General features: G+C 42.0%; 1 protein-coding gene across 4 annotated transcripts in view; it reads right to left on the reverse strand.

The window, feature by feature from the left end:
- FAM72A (family with sequence similarity 72 member A) overlaps positions 1–27,839 on the reverse strand; it is a 75,893-nt gene that overhangs the window by 18,922 nt on the left and 29,132 nt on the right. For 3 of the 4 annotated variants that reach the window (XM_083173035.1, XM_083173037.1, XM_083173038.1), the window contains exon 5: positions 15,091–15,480. In XM_083173035.1, the coding sequence (XP_083029161.1) occupies positions 15,380–15,480 (101 nt within the window). In that variant the 3' untranslated portion in view covers positions 15,091–15,379. Of the gene's footprint in view, positions 1–15,090; positions 15,481–27,839 lie in introns of those variants that run through there. The other variant, XM_083173036.1, reaches the window with a different exon arrangement.

Here is a 27,839-nt window from a genome sequence, read left to right on the forward strand (position 1 = left end):
ACCATTGTTTTTAGGGAAAAAGGTTGCACCAAGGTAGCTGGATAACTATGCTAAGCCACACAACGATATACTATGGGTGCAGTGCACACAAAGAATGAAGAAAGATGAGAAAAATTGATTAGGATTTTTTAAATTTAATTTGTTTTTAATGCACAGCTTGTTCAACGCTTCTTGGAGGCCGAACAATCACACACCCACCTTCTGACAGTATATACCAGCCCGGTGGCTTTGCCGGGAGTCAAGTACAGGGGAATTCTCACGAGAGGTCGGTAGTTCTCTTGAGATTCCTCTTAATCAACAGCAGCCGGAGACTGTCAGTCCTATTCTGTGGCAGCCGCCGGAGCATGGGATGGCTGCAGCAGGACAATTTGTAAGAGAAATTTTTACATACGGCCCCCGAAGGATTTTTTCCCCATACAAACGGCCCTTGGCACAAAAAAGGTTCCCCACCCCTGGTGTATACTATGGGTGCTGCACTACACACAAAGAATGAAGAAAGACGAGAAAAATTGATTATGATTTTTAAAATGTAATTTGTTTTTAATGCGCAGCTTGTATAAAGCTGCTTGGACGCAGAACAATCACACACCCACCTTCTGACCTTCTGACAGTATACTGTATACTATGGATGCTTTACACACAAAGAATGAAGAAAGATGAGAAAAATTAATTTTTTTAATTTGTTTTTAATGCGCAGCTTGTATAACGCTGTTTGGACGCAGAACAAAAATGGGTGCAATTACACACACAAAGACTGAATAAAAAAGAGAAATTTGTTTTAAATGCTCAGTAATCTAACAGCTGTGTGAAGGTCAAACAATCACACATACAACTTGTGGTGTATACTTAACGTCACATTACCCTGTTAGTACTATTGGGGTGCAGTACACAGCAAAATGTATTTTTTATATTGTATTTCTTTTTTATGGACGGGCCTTGGATAACACTGGCAGAACAATCACACACGCAACTTGTGGTGTATGCTATTGGGGTGCAGTGTACAGAAAAAAAGATAAAGAACAGCAAAATGTATTGTTTTATATTGTATTTCTTTTTTATTGACGGCCCTTGGATAACACTGCGTGGAACGTGGAAACAGAACAATCACACACTGAACTTGTTCTGCTTCTTCTGACAGTAGTATATGGTGTATAGTGTCCCCTATAAGATATGGGGCCATGTTTTGTCACTTCTACAGTTTCACCTTCAGTGCTTATTCATATCATAGAAGCTTACATGAAGCTTACTTAGAGTGGGTGCTTATAACACATATAAAGGTATCTTTTCTAGAAGACAAGTGTGTTAGGATGCTCACATGAAGGCTTACTTTCACATATGGGGAATCCTCACATCAAGGTATATTTGGTTTTCTTCGAACCGTAATAATGGAATAGGCTCCAGTAGTAAAAAAAAATGAATTTAATGATAAAAGTATAAAATATACAAAGAAATACAAATGACTATGGAGCAAGAACCACAGATGGAATTCATACAATGGGAAACCTTACTGGGAGAGATGGACTCCCCCCTAAAAAACCAGGTATTGTGCTCACCAGTAGGTCCAATGCAGTAGTTATGGTAGCTCCAATTATAGCCAATATAATTACACCAACGCATTTTAGTGTCTTTTTTTTTTGCCTTGAAAAAGTGCCAAACCCCTCTGCAGTCTGACTCTACATGCACTGCACACAACACCCCTCTGTCTGACTCTGCACTGCACAGCACCCGTCTGCAGTCTGCACAACACCCCTCTGCACACTATGACAACTTAGTACAAGTTCAGTTAAAGTAAACGCCCCAATGCACAACGCCCCAGAAGCCCACCACCGCTGCGAACAGCAGAGCTGTGTGCAGCAGGAAGCGTGACTGTGAAATAGTGCCCAGGTTTCCAAACAAAGCCGGAAACTCGCGAGCAAGGCTCGCGGGTCATCGGTCCAGCTGTGTTCGGAGTGGTTCGGATTCCAATCCGCTCATCTCTAGTGTATATAGGTATATATGTGGCTATGTGTGTATATGTATATTTAGGGCTCTGGGTGTGTTGGTGGTGAAAGTGTCAAGTACAGACACCATCTTCTGATATGCACTTATGCCACAAGCTACCAATGCCCATTGGTTAAAGCTATACTGAGCAGCCAATAGGCGCTTTGTATAGCCATACCCAAAGTGAGCGTTACCTTGCAGTGGGCAGCAGGGGTGGATCCAGGAGAAAATGAACTGCAAGCCCCAAACCTGCTGCTACCGCACCATATAACTATACTTGGGTAGACAAAGGGGTGCAGTGGGTGGTGCAATCAGGGCCGTGGTCAGCACCGCCAGGCCTTGTTTGTCTCTCCTCTGGTGGTTACGGCAATTGGCAACATGTTGCTGCTGGTCTCCTTACGAAAAACAAATTCCAGACACGACGTACCCAATATGCCTTATACATTTTTGGTAGATATGGTCTTCTTCAAATTGTCCTCTGCCAATCTATTAACATTTTACATACTTATACACTAGTAAGACCGCTTAAAGCAAACGCTTCGAAAGCTAGTCTGCTACCTTCTGTGTTTGTGCATGTGTGAGAAAGAGATGTAGTTTCACTCTCGGCCAGCAGATGGCAGTGTCATAGATGATAAAGTTAATATTTAAAAAAAAAAATGATAACAGACAGAGAAAGAAGTAACACAATGCACGTGATGGAATCGTGGTAACGGAAATGTATTGTGGCATCCAGGTAACGGAAATGTATTGTGGAATACAGGTAACGGAAATGTATTATGGTATATAGGACAACCGCAGTGAGGAATAATATATAAAAGAAGAACACACTAGTGATGTGTTGTTGGTGTTTTGTGCATCTTTCACTTCTAAAAATGAAAAGTAGTGATGTTGCCCATAGCAACGAATAAGATTCTATCATTTTCTACAATGAAAAAGAGAAATTAATCTGAGTGGCTGCTTTGGGCAATGTCACCTCTTTTACATTTTTGGATTTCAAAAAGACAAAGGTTAAGAAGTTTGCGGTACATCTGTGCCTTATGAGCTGTATGGTGTCTTATATGTATGCACAGGCGGATTCAGCTAAGGGGGCACCAAGGCATGTGCCCCCCCCCCATTGTTAGGATTTTATTTTACTGGAGCTGACAGTGAAGGGATGCATTGTGGCATCTCCCTTCATGCTTGGTACTCGCTCTCCATGTATATGCCTGTGTCTAGGAGACCCCTGCTGCTAGGGTACATGGAGAGGCAGTGGCGTAAGTTCGTCTAAGTTGCCCGAAGGCAAGATAAATATTGGTGTGTGTCCCCACCCACACACAGCACCTTATATAAATATATGTATGTATTTTGGCATATTATGTATATTATGTTTCACTGTAAATAAAGAGTGTGACAACTATGGTCCTGCTAGGATGGGGAATCAGCCACAGAAGCAATATTTTACGTCTTTCAATTAACTGATTGGTACTTGTGTAGTTTCACGGCGCCAGCATGGCGCTGTGTGTCTGAGTCCCCTTGCGGGGCTCGCTTCACTCGCCCACGCTGCGGGCTCACCATGCTATAAAAAATCAACTCCATGCCAACATGGATAGTGGGGGTATGGACTATCCATGTTGTCATGGAGTTAAGTTACTTTATTTTAGATAGTTTGTGCCAAGCGTAGAACCCGGAAGTAGCACGCTGGCTGGCGCCGTGAAACTACACAAGTACCCCTGATTCAAACTTACAGGGGAGGAGAAGTGCACCCTTGGGAGCAGGAGCCCAGTGGCAGATGACTCCATTGCCTCCCAGAATTACGCCTCTGTGTAGGGGCTCTCCGCGGATGTCCCTTTCCTTTTACAATACTGTTACATACAGGATCTATAGCACAGCCAGTGGAGCCAGATTTAGGGGTCAGGGAACCAATGTCTCAGTTATCCGATAGCCTGATCTGCAGCCTCGAAAAGTGTTTTTGTTTTGCTTTGTCTTTTACAGAAAAAAAATAGAGAATGTTTGCACTGCTAATCAAGGCTACTCCTCGTATTTAATGGCTGCCCACCAAAATTGGTTAACTTCCTGGTGGGAAGGTGGAGGGGTTTAGTCACCATGACAGCTCAGAAGAAGAGCAGCAGGGTTTGAGCGCTAGGGACAAGTGTTTGTGTGCTGTGTGCAAATAGCTGCCTTCTGGTAGAGGGATAGCGCCCTCAGCAAGAGACAAAAATAGAAAAAGAAACCAGTAGGCGCCTTATTTACACAAAACTTACAATTTAATTAATAAATAACATAAATAATATAATATCTTGCATGCATGCAATAAACAATTTAAAACAAAAACATCAATGTAATTACATTTAAAAGTAACATATAGTTACCAAGGGCCTTATTCTGGTTGGTGCGGCCGGGCCGTACGCGTACGTCCCGGGGTTTTTAATGATCTGCACATGCGTACATTCGCTAATGCGCAGGCGCGAACACTCCACAACGCTTACGGACGGGTCTCTACGTGCGAAAAAACCTGTACGCGAGTGTACGGGCATTGGGGGCGGCATAGGGGCGTGATGAGGGGAGCGGCCGAAATAATGAGGGAAAATGGGCGTAAATATGGGCGTACACGGGGGTGTGCACCAAAAATGAGCGGTGCTACTACGGGGGTGTGCTACAAAAATGAGCGGTGCTACCATACCTCCCAACTTTAAGGAGGGACAAAGAGGGATGCTCAAAATATTGGGACGCATTCGCAAGGCCATGCCCCCCGTTTTTGCCGCTGTGGGTGCATGAATAGATGCTGTGCGTATGCGACAAGCTCCACCCATAGGATTTGTGCAGTCAGTGTAGGACAGCCTTTTTTCTCTCCACTACCCCTCGAATAGGATTTTCATTTATAAGTACTCCCTCCACTCAAATTTAAATATCCACAGTAATTACGAGTGGAGTGGAAGTGGGTGGTTTGCTTAGAGGAGCAATAGTGTGCGGACAGGAATCGAGTTCAGCTGTGTGTGACCACTGGCTGTGTACTGTCTCTGGGGTTCCCGCTAATGCCTGTAGGATTAATGCTGCTGCTTCCTCCACCCATTTCAGCATGGGGCAGATGGACACTGATGTCTTAGGACAGCACGGGTAGCTCCCCGTGGATTGCTGTTTGGGCAAAAGCACAAGGAGACGCTGATGACGCTGCAAACGGATCCAGAAATAAGGCGACATGGTTCAGCTCCACGGTAATTGGAGACGTCTTACGCCATCTGGAGACTTCTTCCTTTTCTTCCGTCTTTACCAATTTTATTTTCAGGTACCCCCAACTCGTCTACATTGTACCCCAGGTTGGGAACCACTGGTTTAGGAGACAGCTTCATGTTTACACTGCAATGTAGATTTCTTTTTGAACATAGCCCACCCAAATCTAACTCTCTCTGCATGTTAAATCTGCCCCACCTGCAGTGCAACATGGTTTTGCCCATTTGTGAGCATTACAGTAATGGTGCAGTGTTCAGCAGTGAGTTATTGATACAACATTGCCATTAGTTATTGCTAACTAAGCACCCATGATGTCCAGCATCCAGAAGCTGCATCTAGAGTGCACCTTACCCTAATACTTGCAAAGAAAATATTATTTTGTTTTTTCATGCTCACATATTACAACCTTTTTTTTTTTTTTGATTGATTTAAAATTGATTGTTGCAGCTAACAGGTGGGGACACTGACATCACACAATACTACAGCTCCCAAACTTTTCCCCACTCACTTAGTTGAGTCATTCTTCAGTTTGTCACTGACATCACACACAACACTGAAGCTTCTACACATCCACATGGAATTAGTTTTTCATTCATTGCAGCTAAGTGTTCCCCATGATACGGTGATGTAATCTTGCACTGGAGTAGATAAAGTCATGAATCAATTTCAAAGGTGTAAAAAATAATGTTGATGTAGGACTCCATGGAACCCACTGGCAGCAGCACAGTGAGAACCATACTTGCCTACCTGACCCTCTCCATGAGGGAGAAAATTCTCTGTTCCTGGACTTCCCTGGTAATGTAGGATTGCCATCACCTGTGGTGAAACGCCTTTACCTAGCTAAAAACAAAAGGATTCTCTGAGGTTAATTGCGCTATCTGCAGCCAAGGATCTGGTTGGTAGCGTATGAATCACCTATCATACAGAATAAACGTACAGTAAAAGAAAAAATACCAACTTAATCCTGGGCGCTGATCGTAGTGATCCCCACAGTTTCTCCCCTTTTTCAGGATGTTTAACCGAAAAAATAAAACAGAGGGGGGGACACACAATAGTATAATATTGTTTTAAGTAGACACAAGTTATAGATAAAAATTATATGATGTTTCTGAGACGTTTAGACTCGTACCCTTTAGAGTGGTCTGCTTTGAATAAGCAGACAATGGCGCTCATGCAGGGGCGGTAACGTCACCGAATCGTCATCAAGGATGTCCAATTGCAATCAAGTGTACATGCAAGAAAGTTTTAAAAACTGGTATAGTGTGATACCGCTTTGTTTATTTGACATATAAACACAATAAAACAATGGTGTAAAACATCAGCCTCTCACCGGATGGAATGGTCTACAAAAACAATGCAGACAAATAAGCATAGATAGAATTCCCAGGCGTCCCCGGAGCCCACAGTCCAAACCAGTCAGAGTCCAAAAGATTCTCCACCTTCTCTCCACGACCAACGCGTTTCTGAACCCAAATGGTTCCTTTATCAAGGCCTTTACCTAGCTCCCCACAGGTTATGGCAATCATACATTACCAGGGAAGTCCAGAAACACAGCATTTTCCCCCGCATGGAGAGGGTCCGGTAGGCAAGTATGGCGGGAACACATCAAACAACATATGGGGCAGATGTAAAGTCATGGGGTCAGATTCTCTAAGCTTCAAAAGTGATAAAATGGAGAGTGATAAAAAGCCAGCCAATCAGCTACTGTCTGACATTTTTCAAATACAATCTGTGACATGGCAGGTAGGAGCTGATTGGCTGGCTGTTTATCACTCTCCATTTTATCACTATTGCATACCTCCCAACATGACCCATGCCAGGAGGGACAAACTACTCTGCTGCTGGACTTTTCTCTTAATGTATGATTGCATCACCTGTTTTTGAACAGGTTAACTAATAAGAAAGGTGTTTCACCACAGGTGATGTTAATCACACATTACCAGGGAAGTCCAGGAGCAGAGCAGTGTGTCCCTCCTGGAGAGAGTCATGTTGGGAGGTATGCTATTGAAGCTTAGAGAATCTGGCACATAAACAGAAAGAGCTGGGTAGGGTAACTTGAACTGTAGAACTAGCCTGTGACATTCTGCTTGCACTTTGAGCAATAAAATCATAACCTGATCACACAAATATTTGACAGTCTGAAATGTACTTCTCTTGATTTTATACCTATTCTTAAGACCCCTAATGCAGGGATGTCCTGGCAGAAATTACAAGAAGGAACCTTATAAAATGGTGGTCCAGTGACTCTCACATCATCTTTAATCCAATTTAACAAATTTAGATCCAATTTAACAAACCAGCCCCCTACTATATCTGTCGACTTATACAATATTATGTGCCATAAAGTATATATATTATGGCAAGTTCAATATAATAATATTATACAAAGAGTTACAGTATATATTCTACACAAACCATATCCAGAAGATATACTTTAGTCTAAAAGGCGATGAATATACTATTTAGCTATAGCCAGTGCTGGATTAAGGGCCTAATAAGTGGAAAATCTTCAAGGCCCTATTATGAGAAGTGGAGGCGGTGAGGCCAGTGTCATATAGAACCCATACACACTATACGCCTCAATGTCTCCATAAATATATAAATATACAGAAATTGTATAAATATGTGAAGTAGAAATGCAATTGTAATACTTAGGATTTATGGCTGACCATGTGGTCTCCGTCTGGTCAAACTCTTGCTGTCATGATGATGGGCCTATTATCATGTAGCGGCCTGAAGCTGCAGCTCTATCTGCCCATTGTTAATCTGGCCCTGGCTATAGGCACCATTAAGTCAGACTTGCCTACCCTTACCAGGAGGCTCCAACTTTTTGCCTGAGTCCCCTGCTGCCCCGGAAATTGAAGTGTATCGCCCGAATTCCTACAGGACCCCCTCATTAGAATATGGACTATGCATCTACAGAGGCTCTGCAGCTTGGTGGAGTCTATGTTCCAATCTGGAACCAGAAGTACCTCCAGTCACCAGTTTCCAACAGCATCCACTGACAGCATGACCAGCACTACATTGACCCATGGGTATCAATAGGTGCAGAGCAGAGTTTGTTTTCTTATAGTTCAGTTTCTTATAATAGTCCAGTAGCAGAGCAGTCGTCTCTCTGCATCATCTTCTGTCCACCTCAAATCCCTCTCCACTCTGCCACTGCTGCCCATACCTGGTGGTGGATGATCTCATATAGGTGATAATGTTCTCTCATTGCCCTGGCTACTGCTGAGTTATTTAAATAGTTGGAGGCACACAGCAACTTCACTAAAGCACCATCTGTAGTTTTAGCATATTTGAATTGGCTCGGATAGAAGACAGACCTGGCCCAGAGGCAAATCATTGCAGCTTCCTGGTGGGCCAATCCATTCAGGCTTCCTGTATCATAGCCTCGGGAGCCAGACACAGAGGAGAATGCTTTGCAATTTATGTTAGCATCCTTACATAACAACCAGATTCATGATGCGATATTAAACTGTCTATGTTTGCATCACTGCTGTTACCAGTCTGGTGAGTAAATCCCTTCTTTTGACTTTTATTAATACTGGACCAACTTCTGGTCCGAAGATGCTTGGCGCAAGTCTCAGTCACATGGGTCCTGGTGCTCCAAGAAGGGATGTTTGGCATGAATACGACAATTATGTTTGAAGACATATCTGTATGGGTATATCCAGGGTAATAGGTGTCTGCATACTCCTATCTTTTTTTCAGATTAAGCAAAAAGATCCGTACAGTAATGTTAGCCATTAGTTTATTTATTCTGTATTTTTACTCGGATTGTGGATGTTGTGTTTTAATTTGCGAGTAGCCGGCCAAGAGCCTAATTCAGATTCAGTTGCTGCTTGATAAAAAAAGCAAACCTGTAACGGCTGCCTCGCATGCTGGGGGCCACCCAGCACAGGGCCGTCATTTTCCGGCTTGCAGTGGCTGCATGTGAGGACACGCAGTATCTTCGATCCACCCTGAAAATGGTCCAAGAAAACCCTGCACCCACCCAACGACACCTCCCAGTGTCTGAAAGACTGTAGTCACATTATTGTGGGATGCTACTGCAATTTGAGTTCACAGTGGTGTGTAATTTGCCAAATAGCGATTTCCGCAAAACTACGGGCTAAGCTGAATTAGGGGTACTTATGTAATATCTGGACTTCTGTTTTTCTTATGAGACCGCGTTCCCTCGGGGGGCTCGCTGCGCTCGCCACGCTTCGGGCACGGTGGCTCGCTGTGCTTGCCACACTATATAAAATCAACTCCATGCGTAGTTGGATAGTAGGGGTATGAAAAAATGGGGTGCATTTAACATGGGAGTCCAGATAATACATAAGTACCGAATTAGGCTCTAAATACTTAGGGTTAGTTTTTTCTTCTTCGCAACCACATGACAGCAATTACAATGAGATGGCCATCCTCTAATCTATTCCAGAGACTGCCCACCTTCTGGTATATATGCTCACTTCTTCAATTCCACGTTTTTTTTTTCTACTGGCTCCTAGTGTAATGGTGGCCATATATTCGGGGTGACTTCTCAGAGAGGAGAAGTTTCCCACAATCCCCCTTTGCGATGCCCGGGAACCACCCCAGTGGCTGAACCGCACAAGGTGTGCAAAATGCGTGCATAACGTGTATCATATGCAATCCCAGTTAAGCCTGCCGGGCTTGGCTGGGGATGCGACTGATCTTACCTGCAGCCCATGCAATCTTAAGGCTCCGATGTTATGTGCACTGGATCACGCATTGCCTTAGACCTGTCAATCGGAAGCGATTTGGGCCCTTTTCATGCGATTTATCGCTGCAATTGCATAGAAAGGGACCAAACTGCAAGAGAATTGCCCTAGTGTATGGGCGCCATTAGTTTAGTCTATTGTAAGATTTTTTTTCTTTTTGCTATACAGGAATTGCCTCTTTTGTTTACCCAGCTATGTACTTTTGTTCAACCGCTGTTTTGTAGGAGGAACTCTGGGGTGGAAGTTATCTCACAGCATTTTGGAGAGTGTGGTCTCTGGGAGCAAATGTCGCTGGTGGCAAGACAGGTTTCAGAGCAGCAGTATCGCAGAGCCAAAACGGCTGTGGCAGTGTCATCTGAGGTATGGCGCCTGGTAACCAGAGCATCTTGTCCAAGGAACATTGCACGCACATACAGTTTTTCTGGTATCTAACCCCCTCCCAGTGTGCATAGCAGGAGCCCCAATCCCAGAATACTGTGCAGAACTACGGTGTAATCTTCAAAAAGGTCAGTAAAAAGAGCAGTCTGGAAAGATACCATTTTCAAGATCAATTGCAAGAAACATATCTCTGAGTCAGACAATGAAAATGTGGTGGGACATGTGACTCATCAGAGGTACCAGCAGCCATATGATGATCCAGGAAATAGCAATGATTATGATCTAGGTCAAGAGGAATCCAAGTACCTTGGAAATAAAAAGTGGTAGCAGATTTCCTTAGCAAGAGAGATTGCCAAACTAATCCAGGTGTTCTAAACCAGATGTGGATCTAATAGCAACTCACTGGAACAAGGAAGATAATTTTTTTCTCCAGATATTATCTTCCCAAAACAAGTGCTGCAGACAAACTTTTTTGTACAATGGAGGTCCCAAATAGGTTTTTGTATTTGCACAGTTTCCCCTAATAGCCCAAGTTCTAAAGAAGATAAAGGGAGAACCAAGCTGTAGCAATTCTTCTTTTTTGGCCAAAGAGAGCATGGTTTGTGACAACTATGAATTTAACAATACAAAAGCCATGGACAATGCCAATCAAGCCCAATCTGCTGCATCATTCGTACACACAAATCTAGAGAAACTCCATTTGGAGCATGATGAAACAAAGGCTTGTCTGATCAGGTAAACTAAATCCTTATGCAAGCAAGTAAAGAAGGTTCTTCACAAGCACATTATAAAGTATGGAAAAGATGTATTGTTTGGAAAAGATCCACTAATAATGTTAGACAATCTGGAATATCACAGGTATTGCAATTCATACAAAGGCCCTTATTCTGGTTCACTTGCAAAGGCAAATTCCTTCTCAAACGGACAAAACCATGTGCACTGCAGGGGAGGCTGGTGTAACATGTGCAAAGAGAATTATATTTGGGTGAGGTGTTTACTTCAAAGTGAGATTTATGTTGCAGTGTAAAAATAAAGAAGCCAGTAGTTTCCCTGCACAGAAACAAAATAACTCACCCAAATGTAACTCTCTCTCTGCACATGTTACATCTGCCCCACCTGCAGTGCACATGGTTTTGTCTATTTGAGAAGGAATTTGCCTTTGCGAGTGAACCAGACTGGCAGTTTGCACAATTAAAGGGCAATATAGCGGCTCTTCTGGACAGAAAATTGTTAGCGTAACTGTTAATTAAGAGATTTTAGCAAGCTATTTAAAAAAATCTGCTCTTCTATCAAGTCATTTGTGGCCCATGGAACCTGAATTTGATCCTGAATTCATTTGGCATACATCCATTGAAACATTACAGGATGTTGCTTTAAAAATTCTGGACTTGGAATGTTGCATTCCTTGTAGCATCACTTCAGCAAGAAGAGTAAGTGAACTGCAAGCATTCTGGGTGGAAACTGAGGGGGATTTCCCACAAGGCAGCCTTGGCACCTGCCTAGGGCCCAGGAGATCCCAAGGGGCCCCATAAAGATATCCTAACCATCCAAAATGTGCCCAGAGGAGCATTGTGCAACTACCAGCATAATATACAATAGGTATATTATGCTGGATAAAAGTGGTGTTGAAAATGAACCCAACCTTTTTACCTAAAGTAGTATCATATTTTCATTTAAATTAACAAATCACATTGCCATCAATTTATCCTTAACCTAAGGATAAGAAAGAAAAAGATTGGAGAATCTGGTCAGAGGACTTCAGGAAGTTTAAAACACTTATTTGTTCTCTTAACAGAAACGAACAAATGTTGTGCTCCAACATAATACACCATTACAAGGTCTAAGTGTCTCATAAGTAATTATGGCACACTTCACCAGGGCAATAGTGACTTTGTGGGTCAAGAAATCTCCAGCTTCAACTTTTTCGAGCCATTATGGTTTGAATATTATAGCTGCCCACTTTAGAGGTGAAGTTCTGCAGGAGCTGCCATGTAGGAGAGTTGAAGAAATTAGCGATCTATACTCACAGTAATTCCATTTCTTCATAGAGACTTCACGGCATCCTATAAATACCCTCCCATTCTAGTGTTTTCCAGGAACTGCTGAATGGAGACACGCGAAGACAGAGAGGAAAGGGAGGAGTGAGAATGCATTCCAGCAGGTGGGCTTTCCTGGAAAACGTCCTGTCTAAACTACTAAAGGAGAGGGGTACTATCCCATTGAAATGGCTGCCAGGCATCTCTCTGAAGTAAAGGAATTGGTATAAAAGGTAACAAATTAAGATAGATGTTTAAAGAAAAAGTGACGTGGTGCAAAGTCAGTGGTGTGCCAGTGGAAGTACTTGTCTCAATATAACGATAGAGGTGTGTGGACACATCTGTATGGTTTCACTTTATGTGATGCAAAAGGTTTGCACAAAAATCTCTGTAATTGTTGGATATACAGTATAACAGGTATGTGGTCAACATTCAACACTATAATGTCTATATTTATAAATGTCAACATCCTAAAAATATTGACACGTCAGTGTTGGCCAGGTTGACATAAATGAATGTCGAGACTAGATACCCAGATAAGATGACATGGTACATTTGCACTGTGGATTTGATAAAAAAATGAAATGTATTGTTCACATAAATATGCTAAACTAGACATCACCAAAACCAGAAAGGTATAAAACAAAAAAAAACTTCATAATGTGTGTGTATATATAATTTCATAATTAAAATGACATACTTCAATAAAACACAATTTCGTAAACAGGTATTATGTGATCATTGCTGATGTCGGGGACTAACAACAAAAGCGAATAGGATACGGACTTCTGAAATGTAAAACAGGTTGCTTCAGTTTAATATACTTAAGTGCATTATCCATCATTCACTATATGGGGTGTATTCAATGATTTTTGCGAGCTGTGACAGCAAGCAGTGCTGACAGCTCCCATGGTCAGTATTCAACTGACCCCCCCTGCACATGCCATTTCCCCCTCGCTATTGTTTTTGTAGCGAAGGGGAAACGGCATGGTCGGCCGCTAAAACAGCGAGACTAAAATGCAGCGGGCTCCCTGCATTAGCCGTGAGCCTTGCTGTTTGGGGAATCCTCGCTGATTTCCCCAGAATGTCGAATAGGGTGAGCAGCTGACACAGGGGTTAAACAGCGAGGATCGCTTGTTTTCGGTGATCCCCGCCGTTTCATCCCCTCGTCAGCCGCATCGAATATGGCCCTATGAAGGCACAAACATTAGAACCATGGCCTGATTAAAAGGTTCAAGGTGCCCTAGGCTAATACACATATAGCTCCCCTTGTATTGCTGCTAAACACACATGGCACTCAGGGACTCACTGTTACATGCACATGGACAGTATGAATGAAGGTTATACACCTGGCATGTAAGATCTAATGCTTGTGGTGTGTAAAGGAGCCATCACTGTAGCACAATGGATCTTATTCAGATCTGATTGCAGTACAAATTTGTTTGCAAAATGGGCAAAACCATATGCACTGCAGGTGGGACAGATGTAACATGTGCAGAGAGAGTTAAATTTGGGTGGGGTGTGCTGAAACTGAAATCTAAATTGCAGTGTAAAAATAAAGCAGCCAGTATTTACCCTGCACAGAAACAAAATAACTCACACAAATCTAACTCTCTCTATGGGCGAGATGTATTAAACTGAAAATGCAGTAAAACCCTGGTTTTACCGCATTTTCCGATGTATCAAAACCCGGCCATACCGATACCGCATTGTAGGGTATCGCCACCTTTGGGTGGCGATACCCTATGGAAGCCTATGGGCTTCTTTTCGCCGCCTCCGACGCAAACCCGCCCCCTCTGGCTTACCTTCCTGAAGGGTCCTCCTGGACCCCTGCTTAGCTGTCCCCGGCGTGAGGGGAGCAGGAGGCGGCAGGAAGGTGATGGAGACCCCCCCGCACACCACAGTACAGGTATCACAGGGGGCCTCCATCACCGCACCGCAATGCCAGCCGCATATGTTAGTACATATGTATTTTAATACATCTCGCCCTATACATGTTACATCTGCCCCACCTGCAGTGCACATGGTTTTGCCCATTTTCCGAACAAATTTGTACTGAGCTCAGATCTGAATAATGCCCAATGTACATAAAGCAATGGTACCATAAGTAAGTTACATTGGCACAGCCATCTGGCAGTCACCTTAAGAAATTTACCCACCAGTCCTGGCGCCCTAGGCTGCAGCCTAATCAACCTATTTGTTAATCAGGCAATGATTATGACATACTTTTCGAATGTCCAAAAATAAAAGTCTAAAAAGCATTATAACCATTAAATAAGGTTATTGTCTTGCAACTTTTACTATGCCACACTTACCTATTTGGCTGCCCGCTCCCACATGGTAGGCAGAAAAAAAAAATCAAGCAATGCATAGATGTCGGTCTGGCTACAATAGCGCAGTTCAGAGTAATTGGGTGGTGTGGGGAAGCTGCTAGGGGCCACCGGGGAAAGTGTGATACTTGCCCACCTTTCAGGGGGATTATCTAGAGCTGGGGTAGCCAACCCTAGTCCTCGAGAGCTACCAACAGTGCATGTTTTGCAGGTCTCCTCACAGAATCACAAGTGAGCTAATTAGCTCCATCTGTGGATCTTTTAAAATGTGTCAGTGATTAATAAGTGCAGCAGCTAGGTTGTCTGGAAAATGTGAACTGTTGGTAGCTCGCGAGGGTTGGCTGCCACTGATCTAGAGCCTATTGGACATTCTGGGAGGCTAGGCAAGTATATACTATGCTAAATAATGAAGTACAATTTGTAGTAGGTCATGTGCACAGTCCCTTCTAGGAGTATACAAATATTCTGCACTGATGTACAGACATCCACATTTTACGGTCTGTAACTTGTAGCCAGTCCTGTAAATACAGAGCAGTAACACGGATCAGCAATTTCGGCAAACACTCTTAGCATTTGTATATCCTTCAGGGAAAGGGGTGTTTTCATCACAAGGATAGTCATAAGGTGTTTTTCTGTATGTAATCCAGGACTGGTTTCAGGGCCTGTAGGAAAACAAACCTTTCACTAGTGCTTCCTACAGATTCTCCTATAGTGAAATCCAGCTCTATCTCAGACACAGCTCATGCTCTTCTTCATACAAGCTCAACAAGCCCTCATGTGTTTCATCTGTATCTGGCAGGTCTCTCCATAGCAGAGTGTTCATACCTAACATCAAAGTAGGAATAGACAATAGAAAAGAAATTGCCAAATAAATACATATACCAGATCGTTATTTTAGGCCTCATGTACACCTTAAAATGTTCTATATTGAAGGACATAATATATGCACTTTTAAAATGAAAGAAAAGCATATTAAAATGCACATAAATATATTTGATCTTGTGGGCTGGAGCGAAAGGTGGTTGCCAGAGACAAAGCAAGGCGCAGGTCGGAGGTAGTTCTACGAGGCTGGAATCCCCACAGTGACACCAAAGGAGTTCCAACAGACCAAGCATGCCAGTTTGAGACACCTGCCTGTCGCGTCCCTCTTGTGATCTTGACCCTGCCCCATCCAAGCTTCTTTTAGGGTGTACGGAAATAATCGGCCCTGCATTTGCAAAAATAGTTCAATGCTCTTTGCAGACAGGCGTTTTTCCCGAACCACTAAAGGAAGCAATAGTCAGACCACTTCTTAAAAAATCTAATTTAGACCCTGACTGCATGACCAACTACAGGCCAGTATCAAATCTTCCTTTTGTAGGAAAGGTTAGTGAGAAAGTGGTTGCAACTCAACTAGAGACCCACCTGTCAACCCGTGACATTTATGATCCATTCCAGTCAGGATTCAGGAGAAGACATAGCACAGAAACAGCTCTGGTATGTGTGCTCAATGATCTTCTAAATGCAAGGGATAGAGGAGACTGTTCAATCCTAATCCTTCTGGACCTCTCTGCAGCATTTGACACCATTGACCATGGGATTCTAATTGAGCGCCTGAAGAATTTCTGTGGCCTGGGTGGCACAGTCCTTAGCTGGTTCAAATCATTTCTCGCTGGCAGGTCACAGAGTTTCATCGGGAGTATACTCTTCACCACCAGTGCCGTTGTCTTGTGGTGTCCCACAGTGTTCTATACTATCTCCCATGCTTTTTTCAGTTGTCAATACCTAATTTCTCCCAGCATATAATTTCCATAAATCATAATTATAATCATGCCCACTAAATTAATATAGTCTGAGATAAATATTATTCATATCTCATAAGTAAGGAAAAGATCGAATATTAATTTAGATATTTTTAGATATAACATAATGTCATGTTTGGACTCAAAATGTGCGAAATTATAATAACTGTCAGATGACAGTTATTAGAATTCCATATGATATTGCACACACATGTTATTACAAATCATAAGTTCACATAAGATTTAAAATACAGTAACAGAGGGGCGTGTCTGTAGGCTAATGAAAGGAGGTGAATGAATGGTTCTCTGGAAAGCAGCTGAGCCAGTCATCAGATACTGTAAACAAAAGCTAGTGATACCAGGGGAAGACAATAGGATCAACCCCTCCCCCTAGAAAGTTTTCTTGAGGAGTAAAAATACAGTTTTAAGTTAGTTGCTTTTGGAACCTGAGCTAGACAAGATGCAGTGCAACAGTCCTGGAGAAGATTGGATAAGATTGGACACATGGCTTTGAGTAACGTATAAACTTGTAGGACTTGATTGTATTGTGTACTAGGACCCCGGTTATTTATTAAGATTATGCTAGAGAGTTTAAAAGTAGTTAACTTCCATTTTTAGTTGTCTTCAGATAAACACATGTGCATAGGCCCAGCGTATGTTTACCGATGGTTTGGACAAAGAAAGCTTCTGTCTGTAGTTGAAGGTGATCTGTGTGAATGATTTAGCTAGCCTGTAGTTCATGGATTGTATCGTGGTTCACAGTGGCTATGTAGTAGGCAGCAGTCGGTAGATTGTATAGATTGGTTTGTGTAAGGATAAGCTGTAGTGATTGTACTGGTTTGGGCATGGTGGAATGCTGAGACTGTGTGGGCAGAATGTGTGGACGTGTGCTGCAGGCTCCGGCCTACAGGGAGTCCACTGTGTGTCCATGTGTGGGTGTGGGGCTGAAAGCTTTTGGAGTGTGTTGTCCGGCTAGATTATCTAGATAATCGGATGTGACTTTGAGAAACATGTGCTGTGAGGGTAGTCCCTATTGTCTGGATTCTTTGCAATGGAAGTGTGTGTGTCTGCGCCCCAGGAATGGATTAGCCCTGAGTGGTTTCTATTGAAGCAGTGTGAACGCTTTGTGTATTATCCAGATAGAATATCTAGATAAACTATCGGATAAATACAACTTATATGTAACAAATGTTGATAGCATGATGCTCGGATGGTGTGTGTGTAACGGCATGGGATGTGAGTATGATATAGCAAGGCCATAGATGGTATAGCGCCTGTTAGGTGTTCTGTACAGAGAAGTACATTGTAGCTTAAATGATATTCAATTGTGTATGCTGCAGGTAAAATGTGTTTGCTGAATGTGCGAGTTATTGTAAGGATTGAGCGTATCGTATGATGCAAGCTAGAGGTAATTTGGAATAAATGTTGTGGAAAGGAATTATGAACATACAGTCAGTATGTGTGATTGCCAGGCGGAAGTTATTAGTCTTTTGTTAAGGTTTCCTTTGTGTGCCATGTAGTGGAATCTAAGATGGCCGACAGTTACCATAAGATGTTTGAATGCCATGCGGCGGTATTCTAAAATGGCGGACACAAAGACTTGGTATCACAAAATGGCTGCTTCTTCATAAGCCACGCCCCCTCCCAGCACTGTAATACACATACACATTATTTAACACTGAGGTTAGCTTTATTTAAGGATGCTGGAGCATAATAATAATCGTTACTATGTATAAATACCTGTATTGTAATATTTTGTAATCCATGATACAGTTTCATCAGTTTACATTCATAAATAATATTCATTGGTTATAATTCTGGACATTCGCTTATTGATTGCGTGCGACATGAATAAATTAGATAAACTTTGCATATATAAATAAATGTACTTCCATAGATGGGTGCTCGTCGTGGGATATTATATACTTAAAGATATGCAATATTATGCAGATTTGAGCCGATCAGCAAGGGAGGGATCACATATAAAATAGAAATAATTATTTTAAATTTTTCGGTTTTGTTTTGGGTTTTTCTAATGCTGATAGTCCAGGCCTGCATATGCATAATCTGTAAGATACTAATTTTGGACTTTGGGACAAAAGGAAAAACATTTATTTATATTTAAATATCAAGATGCAATTCTATAAGTAAATATGTTTTAATAATTTGTTTTTTTTCTCATGTGATGGTATCTCCTTTTGATGCTTATCTTTTAAATAATAGTCAGATATGATTGGCAAGGGCTGTTTCAGGTTGAATTGTTTTTTTTTTAAATTTGAATTGTTTTATAAGCAGTGCAAATTTTAAATAAATGCACATCTTTTATAATTGCAGCAGAAGCGGATTATAAGGGAATAATGTATAGCCATAAATTGCAGGTATTTTACTGCAGACCATCTCAACCTGAGAAAGCCATATGTATAATTGTATGTTGCAAAGAACTCTGGGTAAAACTGCTATGTCTACTAAATAAATTTATTTTATTTTTAGTATACCTTTCAACATATGGTAATGAGAATAGTAGGCAAGGTGGCTAAGAGTGTTTAATGGTAAGCTTTCATTCCCATAATTGATAGGATTGAGTCATAAGTATTTTAACTTTAGAAAGATAAAAGCAGAGAGAGATAAAATACCAGTCAATAGAAAAATCTAATACAGTTAAAATCAACAAATTCCAAGCGGTATGAAATTTGAATGTTACTCTAAAGTATTAAACCTGAAACTGAAACTAATGGTTATCAAGTATGATATATAACATTTTTCTTTTTTTTATTTCAGGCTAAAAGACAGATTTCCCCTAAGCATATTACAACATGCAAAGAAAGATTTGTTAATTTTAAAAGAACCAGCCAGAGGGTATTTAGATGTAAATTAAGGTGTTGAGACAATAGATTGAACCTGGAAACTTAGACAAGGAACTTTTCTTAGAAAGGGGGCATTTGAATAGGATTGATTTATTTGTTTTTTTTTTTTCTCTCAGCAGCAGAGACTGCAGTTTCAATAGTTCACAATAGAAACAAAAGTTTTTTTTCCCCTGTTATGATCCTTATCCCAAATGCATAAGTACAGGGACTGGTAAGAGGTATTGCACTGTGTGGAGTTTGTACCTGTTAAGAGTAAAATTGCATTTGTTTTCCCATGTGAATATGAGATATCTACAGTATTGTAAGAGGTGTTAAATTCATAGTGCCATATCCGTGCTAACCACAAATGTTATAGAAAGAGTGTGCTATTGGGATTTCTTGAAGAATTAAGTTAAATACAAGTGCAAATAGGTTTGCAAAGTATACAAAAGAAGGCGGGACTCGGACACATGGGTGTCAACGTCTGCCGCTCAGTGAGACACTGGTTGCGTGACGGACACATGTGCGGGCACATGTGATTGCCTAGGTACGCTGTACAGGTAAATGCCCAAGGATGGGTAGTGATACTTAATTGAGTGATAATTATAAATTCATACATATTGAGTAAGACTCCTGTTGAGTTACAAACAGGATTCTTTTATTATTGTTCAAAATTCAAGAAATTCAAGTAGTATTGATTAAATTCCCATTGATAGTCAAGGGAACACTCGTGTGACATCCAGTAAGAAAGCTAACAGCCTAGGAAGATTTTCTGTACAGAAATATTTCAAGTTTAAGCATAAGACCGTAAGATGTATAGCGCCCAGTGTGAAAAATAACTGAGGCGAACGGGTGTGGGACGGACACGACCCAAGCGCAGTGTAGTCCAGTGTAGGACAGGTCCAGTTAGGACAGAGTGTACGTGCCGACGTACACATAGGAACTGCCCCTTCAGTGGAATTGATTCCGCTAGGAGGGTACAAGAAGATATATCGGAACGCACTTGTTTCCGATTAGCTACTTTAGAAATCCGATTTTTGGGGGTATAGGAAAACAAGTTTGTTATACCCTGGAAAAATTGTGCCGCTCCAAGCAAGTTGGCTAGAAGTTCGCTGCTAGTTGAAAGACTTGGTGATTGAGTATCATACCTCGTATCCTTCGCACCTGCTTGACTGTGGGATGTTCTAGGAAGCTGTAGAAGTGAGTGTTTGGGGAGCTCTCAGATAAGTAATAACCCACCGATATCTATTAAGCTGTGAACGTTTATTCCTGTAATTATGGGTAATAACGGGTCACGCTGTGATAACGTGCATGTTAGGGAGGAAGCAAGCCAGCCAAAAGGAATGGCTGCTTTTATTAAGTGCTGTGGGCACGGTGAACGAGCAGTTGTTTGCCAAATGAAAAAGGAATACACAGGCAGCAAGTTTAGAATTTCCCAGTGTTGATAGCTTCGAACCGGATGAATTACACAATAAGAATTGAAAACAATGTCTGCTCTCATCAACGCGAGGTAAGAGGAGGCATAGTGTTTGTTTAAAACTGTGGTATAGGAAGAGGCAATAGGAAAAGTGATGTTAAAAGTGCAATTAGACTGTTAATGCGGAATAGCAATACTCCCCCCATTCGTATATAATGGGACCAGTTATTCTAAAGTGTCTGATGTAATTGTGAAGCTAACTAACCTATACCCTGTGTCAACTCCTTGTTAAGGATTAGTAAGTGTTGACGCAATATTCAAGACAGCTGTCATCTCCGAGATGAGAGAAGTCAAATGTAAGGCGGAGTCAAACAGCCAGAGAGGATGATGTTTGTTTTTCCCAAGTGGTAAGAGAATGTACAGTTGACGCCAAATTGACAGCTGGAGAAGTAGGTATACTGGTTTCACACTGACTCAGGTAATAAGTATTAGGGTAACAAGATAAATTGAGAAGGCCAAATTGTATTTGAAATTAATTACATCCCCAGGTTAATAACTGCTGTAGGTATAGAGAAGCAGAGATGTCGCACAAGAAGAACGGTAACTAGAAAGACGCCTAAACTTTCTTTCTCCCCTTTTAGCAAATAGATTAAAGATTTAAACGTAGTACACAATATGACAGCAAACACATGAAGGTTTAGACTATGGTAAGACATACAGGTATAGAACACGAGGAAAGGTAGAGAACAAGATAACATGTTCTACTCAAAGGAGTACTGCATACGATCCGCCCTCGGTACCAGGGTAACGACGTATAAGGAAATTTGGTTTTGAAACATGCTTGTTCATTACATGACATATAGTTCCCATGACACATATGTATGTGAACACATAGGCATAGGGAAGTGGTTAAAAAGGTTAATAGCCACCTAGTGGTGACTTGTATGTGATGTAAATTGTCAGTCCAGGTTCTTAGGAATCAGGTAAGGAGATAAGGAGAAATGGAAGTTAGTCTATACGTACTCTCTTTTGTTTGTTTGATTGTTATTGTTTGTTTTGATGGTTCTCAGAATCAGACATATGTCATGTAAGGTGTCTAACGATTTGTTTTTCTTTGTGTTGTTTAGTAAGCCGGAAAGAGCTGTGATTGGACCCGGTCAAATGTGACGCATTGAATTTGGAAACCCCTGTTGCTCCTAATTGCATGGAGAGCGTATGGACCTAACATTGAAAAAGTTTCATCCCCTAGACAACGATATATATATATTAGTGTTTTTAAATGAGATTTATAAATCTCCAGATATTGATAGTGTTAGGTCCAGATGTCAAGTAACTGATAGTCCCTAGTGATTAGACAGAGAAGAGGAAAATGAGAGATTGAATATTCTAAATATCTCAGATTTCCTCTAGTCACATTTTTCCGAAGAAGTACACAGATTATTTGGCTCAGACAACTGTATTTGTAATATATGGAGTGGTATAGAGGTTAAATTGAAAGAGGTTTGGTAGTACAGGGTAGAAATACCTTTAAATAAATTAGAGCGCCACCTAGTGTCAAAAGACAGTAAGGCGAGGGTTAAACTATAGCACTCTAGAGTGTAGAAGCTTCGCAGATGTGGGAGGCGGGATGTTTTTTCTAACGCTTGGGAAGTTCTTTCTGTTTATGTCTCTGCAGGGAAACAAGTCGACGACAGAACTATCGGAAGTCTACAAGTGGATCGGATGAAATACAAGAAGCCAAGGATGGTAGGGAAAATAGGTGGAAATGCAAAAGTATTGATACTTCTTTTTCCTACAGATGCAATGGAGAAGGAGAGATGAGCCCAGCCGTAGACAGATGATGGTCCTCGAGATGACGACTTGGATACCGACAGATGACTAGACAGGAACCCAGCTAGAAAGCCCCAAGAGCCGACGAAATACACAAGCCGACCAAGAGAATGATGAACCCCAGACGACCCCACGTCGTGATGAGCAGAAGACCCACTAGAGACTTTCTTTGGCCCTTAGTTTTAATGTCAAGAGACACTAGGAATGACCCAAAAGGGCGTAGAAGGTTTTTTACCCTGGGACCCTATTCAGGTTTTTTAATCCCCTACTGCCCAAGGAGAAATGACTGTTCTCCACTCTTTCAGGAAATCTTTATAATACTCTGTTAAATTGTTTTTTGTTATGTTGTTCATCCATGTTTACCCAGCATCCTTTGTAGGACATATGAAGGTTGTACAACCCTGTACACCCTGCGGTAGGTTACACAACACCTATGCAGGAACACTACACCCACCTAAACAGCTACACATACACTCCCCAAAATGTATCATTCAGTCGTGTGTGTCTGGGCTGTGGCCCTACAACTATTGTGAGGTCATAATCTGGACATGCCGGCGTTAAGTAAATGCCCTCCCCCATTTATTATTAATCTCGGATTAAGCCATTGCGCAAAAATGATACATCCCCTTCTTTATACACATACACATAAGTTCCACCCTTTAAAAATCTTTTTTTTTTATCAATGAAAAATATTTTTATGAAAAATATTGAAATTTTATGAATTATGAAAATTAATGCGGAAATTATGCATTATTAATGTGACAGTTATTATAATCTGTCAAATGGGCGACTGTCAATACCTAATTTCTCCCAGCATATAATTTCCATAAATCATAATTATAATCATGCCCACTAAATTAATATAGTCTGAGATAAATATTATTCATATCTCATAAGTAAGGAAAAGATCGAATATTAATTTAGATATTTTTAGATATAACATAATGTCATGTTTGGACTCAAAATGTGCGAAATTATAATAACTGTCAGATGACAGTTATTAGAATTCCATATGATATTGCACACACATGTTATTACAAATCATAAGTTCACATAAGATTTAAAATACAGTAACAGAGGGGCGTGTCTGTAGGCTAATGAAAGGAGGTGAATGAATGGTTCTCTGGAAAGCAGCTGAGCCAGTCATCAGATACTGTAAACAAAAGCTAGTGATACCAGGGGAAGACAATAGGATCAACCCCTCCCCCTAGAAAGTTTTCTTGAGGAGTAAAAATACAGTTTTAAGTTAGTTGCTTTTGGAACCTGAGCTAGACAAGATGCAGTGCAACAGTCCTGGAGAAGATTGGATAAGATTGGACACATGGCTTTGAGTAACGTATAAACTTGTAGGACTTGATTGTATTGTGTACTAGGACCCCGGTTATTTATTAAGATTATGCTAGAGAGTTTAAAAGTAGTTAACTTCCATTTTTAGTTGTCTTCAGATAAACACATGTGCATAGGCCCAGCGTATGTTTACCGATGGTTTGGACAAAGAAAGCTTCTGTCTGTAGTTGAAGGTGATCTGTGTGAATGATTTAGCTAGCCTGTAGTTCATGGATTGTATCGTGGTTCACAGTGGCTATGTAGTAGGCAGCAGTCGGTAGATTGTATAGATTGGTTTGTGTAAGGATAAGCTGTAGTGATTGTACTGGTTTGGGCATGGTGGAATGCTGAGACTGTGTGGGCAGAATGTGTGGACGTGTGCTGCAGGCTCCGGCCTACAGGGAGTCCACTGTGTGTCCATGTGTGGGTGTGGGGCTGAAAGCTTTTGGAGTGTGTTGTCCGGCTAGATTATCTAGATAATCGGATGTGACTTTGAGAAACATGTGCTGTGAGGGTAGTCCCTATTGTCTGGATTCTTTGCAATGGAAGTGTGTGTGTCTGCGCCCCAGGAATGGATTAGCCCTGAGTGGTTTCTATTGAAGCAGTGTGAACGCTTTGTGTATTATCCAGATAGAATATCTAGATAAACTATCGGATAAATACAACTTATATGTAACAAATGTTGATAGCATGATGCTCGGATGGTGTGTGTGTAACGGCATGGGATGTGAGTATGATATAGCAAGGCCATAGATGGTATAGCGCCTGTTAGGTGTTCTGTACAGAGAAGTACATTGTAGCTTAAATGATATTCAATTGTGTATGCTGCAGGTAAAATGTGTTTGCTGAATGTGCGAGTTATTGTAAGGATTGAGCGTATCGTATGATGCAAGCTAGAGGTAATTTGGAATAAATGTTGTGGAAAGGAATTATGAACATACAGTCAGTATGTGTGATTGCCAGGCGGAAGTTATTAGTCTTTTGTTAAGGTTTCCTTTGTGTGCCATGTAGTGGAATCTAAGATGGCCGACAGTTACCATAAGATGTTTGAATGCCATGCGGCGGTATTCTAAAATGGCGGACACAAAGACTTGGTATCACAAAATGGCTGCTTCTTCATAAGCCACGCCCCCTCCCAGCACTGTAATACACATACACATTATTTAACACTGAGGTTAGCTTTATTTAAGGATGCTGGAGCATAATAATAATCGTTACTATGTATAAATACCTGTATTGTAATATTTTGTAATCCATGATACAGTTTCATCAGTTTACATTCATAAATAATATTCATTGGTTATAATTCTGGACATTCGCTTATTGATTGCGTGCGACATGAATAAATTAGATAAACTTTGCATATATAAATAAATGTACTTCCATACAGTATACATGCTTGGTGACATAATCAGACGTCATGGCCTGGTCTACCACTGCTATGCAGATGATACCCAACTGTACCTGTCCTTTGCTCCAGGCACCGATAACACAATAACAACCTTAAATGGCTGCCTAGCTGAGCTCCAGGAGTGGATGAGTGCCAGTTGGCTGAGACTGAACCCAGATAAAACAGAAGTCCTGATGATAAATTACAGGACAAGACGGCAGCATAACCAACTGTCAGGTCTTAAGCTGGGGGGGGGGGGTACTGACCCCACATGTGAAGCTTCAAAACTTCACTTCATCCTGTTTCCGGGGAGGGCTGTGGGAAGCCCCACGCAGTCTCTGAAGATGAAAAAAATGGCGGTTGAGCATCTGCTTTCACAGGCAGGCGTCAGCCCTAATCACTGCATTTGCAGCAATAATTTAGTGACCACAGCAATCGGTGGGCCTTTTCATGCTGGGCGGCCTTGTCCTGTGCTGGGTAACACCCAGGTAGCATGCAGTCGCAGTTTTGCTAATTCAGCAAAACTGTGACTGCTATTGAATTAGCCCAGAAGACCCATTTTACACTGCAGCCTTGCGAATCAACCAGAATATCCCCCCTTATTTTACAGTTCAGAGTTTTTTTTTTTAATGAGAATACTACTTTGAAGATCAGTGTGTAAAATAAATTGATCATGTTTCAATACACACTATTTTGTCACCGATTTCATATAGTGACATATTTTATACATTATTTGCATAATAATACAAGGTACTTGTTTCCTAGCAGGGTGCCCAGATTCCCTACGTACGCTGTCGCTCAGTAGTTAATTTATTCACTGCACCCTGAGTGAAATTGCATTGAATTGGCCCTTTTTTGTGGCGTGAGATATGAGATATCAGTAGTTCATATGGTAAAACACCTAAAACAGCACCACTCTCCACGTCACCCCGAAGCATGGCGAGCCCCGCGAGGGGCGGTGGAACGCATCCTCCGACCTTTTCATACCCCACTAACCACGTCGGCGTGGAGATGATTTGATATAGTGTGGCGAGCGCAGTGAGCCACCGAGCCCGAAGTGTGGCGAGCACAGCGAGCCCCGCGTGGGGACACGGAATACATGTAAAGTAATCCGCGTACGCTCGCCACGCTTCGGGCTCAGTGGCTATATAAAATCAACTCCATGCTGACGTGGATAGTGGGGGTATGAAAAGGTCGGAGGATGCGTTCTGCTACGCTCGCCACGCTTCGGGGTGGCGTTGAGAGTGGTGCTGTTTTACCATATGAACTACTGAGATCTCATCTGCGATTTCACTCAGGGTGCAGTGAATAAATTAACTAAAGGAACTACTGTGATCGCATGCGATTTCACTACGCAGAATAGCCCAGTAAGCAAATAGCTTAGTGGGCACCCTGCTAGGAAACAAGTACCTAATACAATTACCATTTCATTAGCTAGGTTTTTTTTTGTTTTTTTTACTTCATATAAGGGCACCAAGGACGTACAAATAGGAATTTGGTACTCACCGTTAATTCCCTTTCTCCGAATCCGTAGGGGACACTGAAGTCTACGCTGGGGAATAGAGTGGTGTATCGGAGGAGTCGGCACTTTAAGAAACTTGAACTGTGGTATGGCTCCTCCCCCTCTATTCCCCCCTCAGACCTCAGTCTTAGTTGACCGTGCCCGAGAGGAGAAAAGAGACCAGGGAATCCCCAATAGAGAGAGAGAAAGATATTAACAAAACAAAACGAACAACCATACTACTCAGCAGGCTGTCACCAACACCCAGACGCATGCATAACCAAACATAACTGCATGCGCTAAAAATAAATCCCCCCTTTAGGCCTGAACAGTGCCGGGAGGGTGTTCAGTGTCCCCTACGGATTCGGAGAAAGGGAATTAACGGTGAGTACCAAATTCCTATTTTCTCCTTCATCCTTGGGGACACTGAAGTCTACGCTGGGGACGTCCCAAAGCCATCCCCACGGGTGGGAAGGCACTGGGCATCCTGAAGCACCGCACGGCCGAAACTGGAGGCAGAGGCCGCAAAGGTGTCAAACCTATAAAACTTAACAAAAGTATTAGGGCCCGACCAAGTGGCCGCCCTACATAACTGTGTCAGGGAAACTCCCCTGGCAGCGGCCCAGGACGGCCCCACCGAACGGGTGGAATGGGCCGAGATCCTGACTGGCGGTGACTGTGAAGCATGAAGGTAGGCTTGCTTAATGGTGAGACAGATCCACCTAGCCAGAGTCTGTTTAGACGCTGGCCAACCCCGCTTTGCCGAAGAATAAAGGACAAAAAGTGAATCCGACCTTCTGAGATCCTTGGTCCTATTCACATACACCTGCAAGGCTCGGACCACATTCAGCGAGGCGGAATCTCCCGTAAGAGCTGGAACCACGATTGGCTGATTTAGGTGATAAGATGAAACCACCTTAGGCAAATAATCCAACCTGGTCCGAAGCTCAGCCCTGTCCGGATGAAACACCAGGTAGGGAGACCGGCATGAAAGAGCGCTAAGATCGGACACCCGGCGTGCCGATGCTAACGCGAGCAGTAACACCGTTTTCCAAGTTAACAACCGCAAATCAATAGAGTCTAAAGGTTCAAAAAC

Source organism: Crinia signifera, chromosome 2 (assembly GCF_055691185.1).
Source record: "Crinia signifera chromosome 2, ASM5569118v1, whole genome shotgun sequence".
Lineage (NCBI taxonomy): Eukaryota > Metazoa > Chordata > Amphibia > Anura > Myobatrachidae > Crinia > Crinia signifera.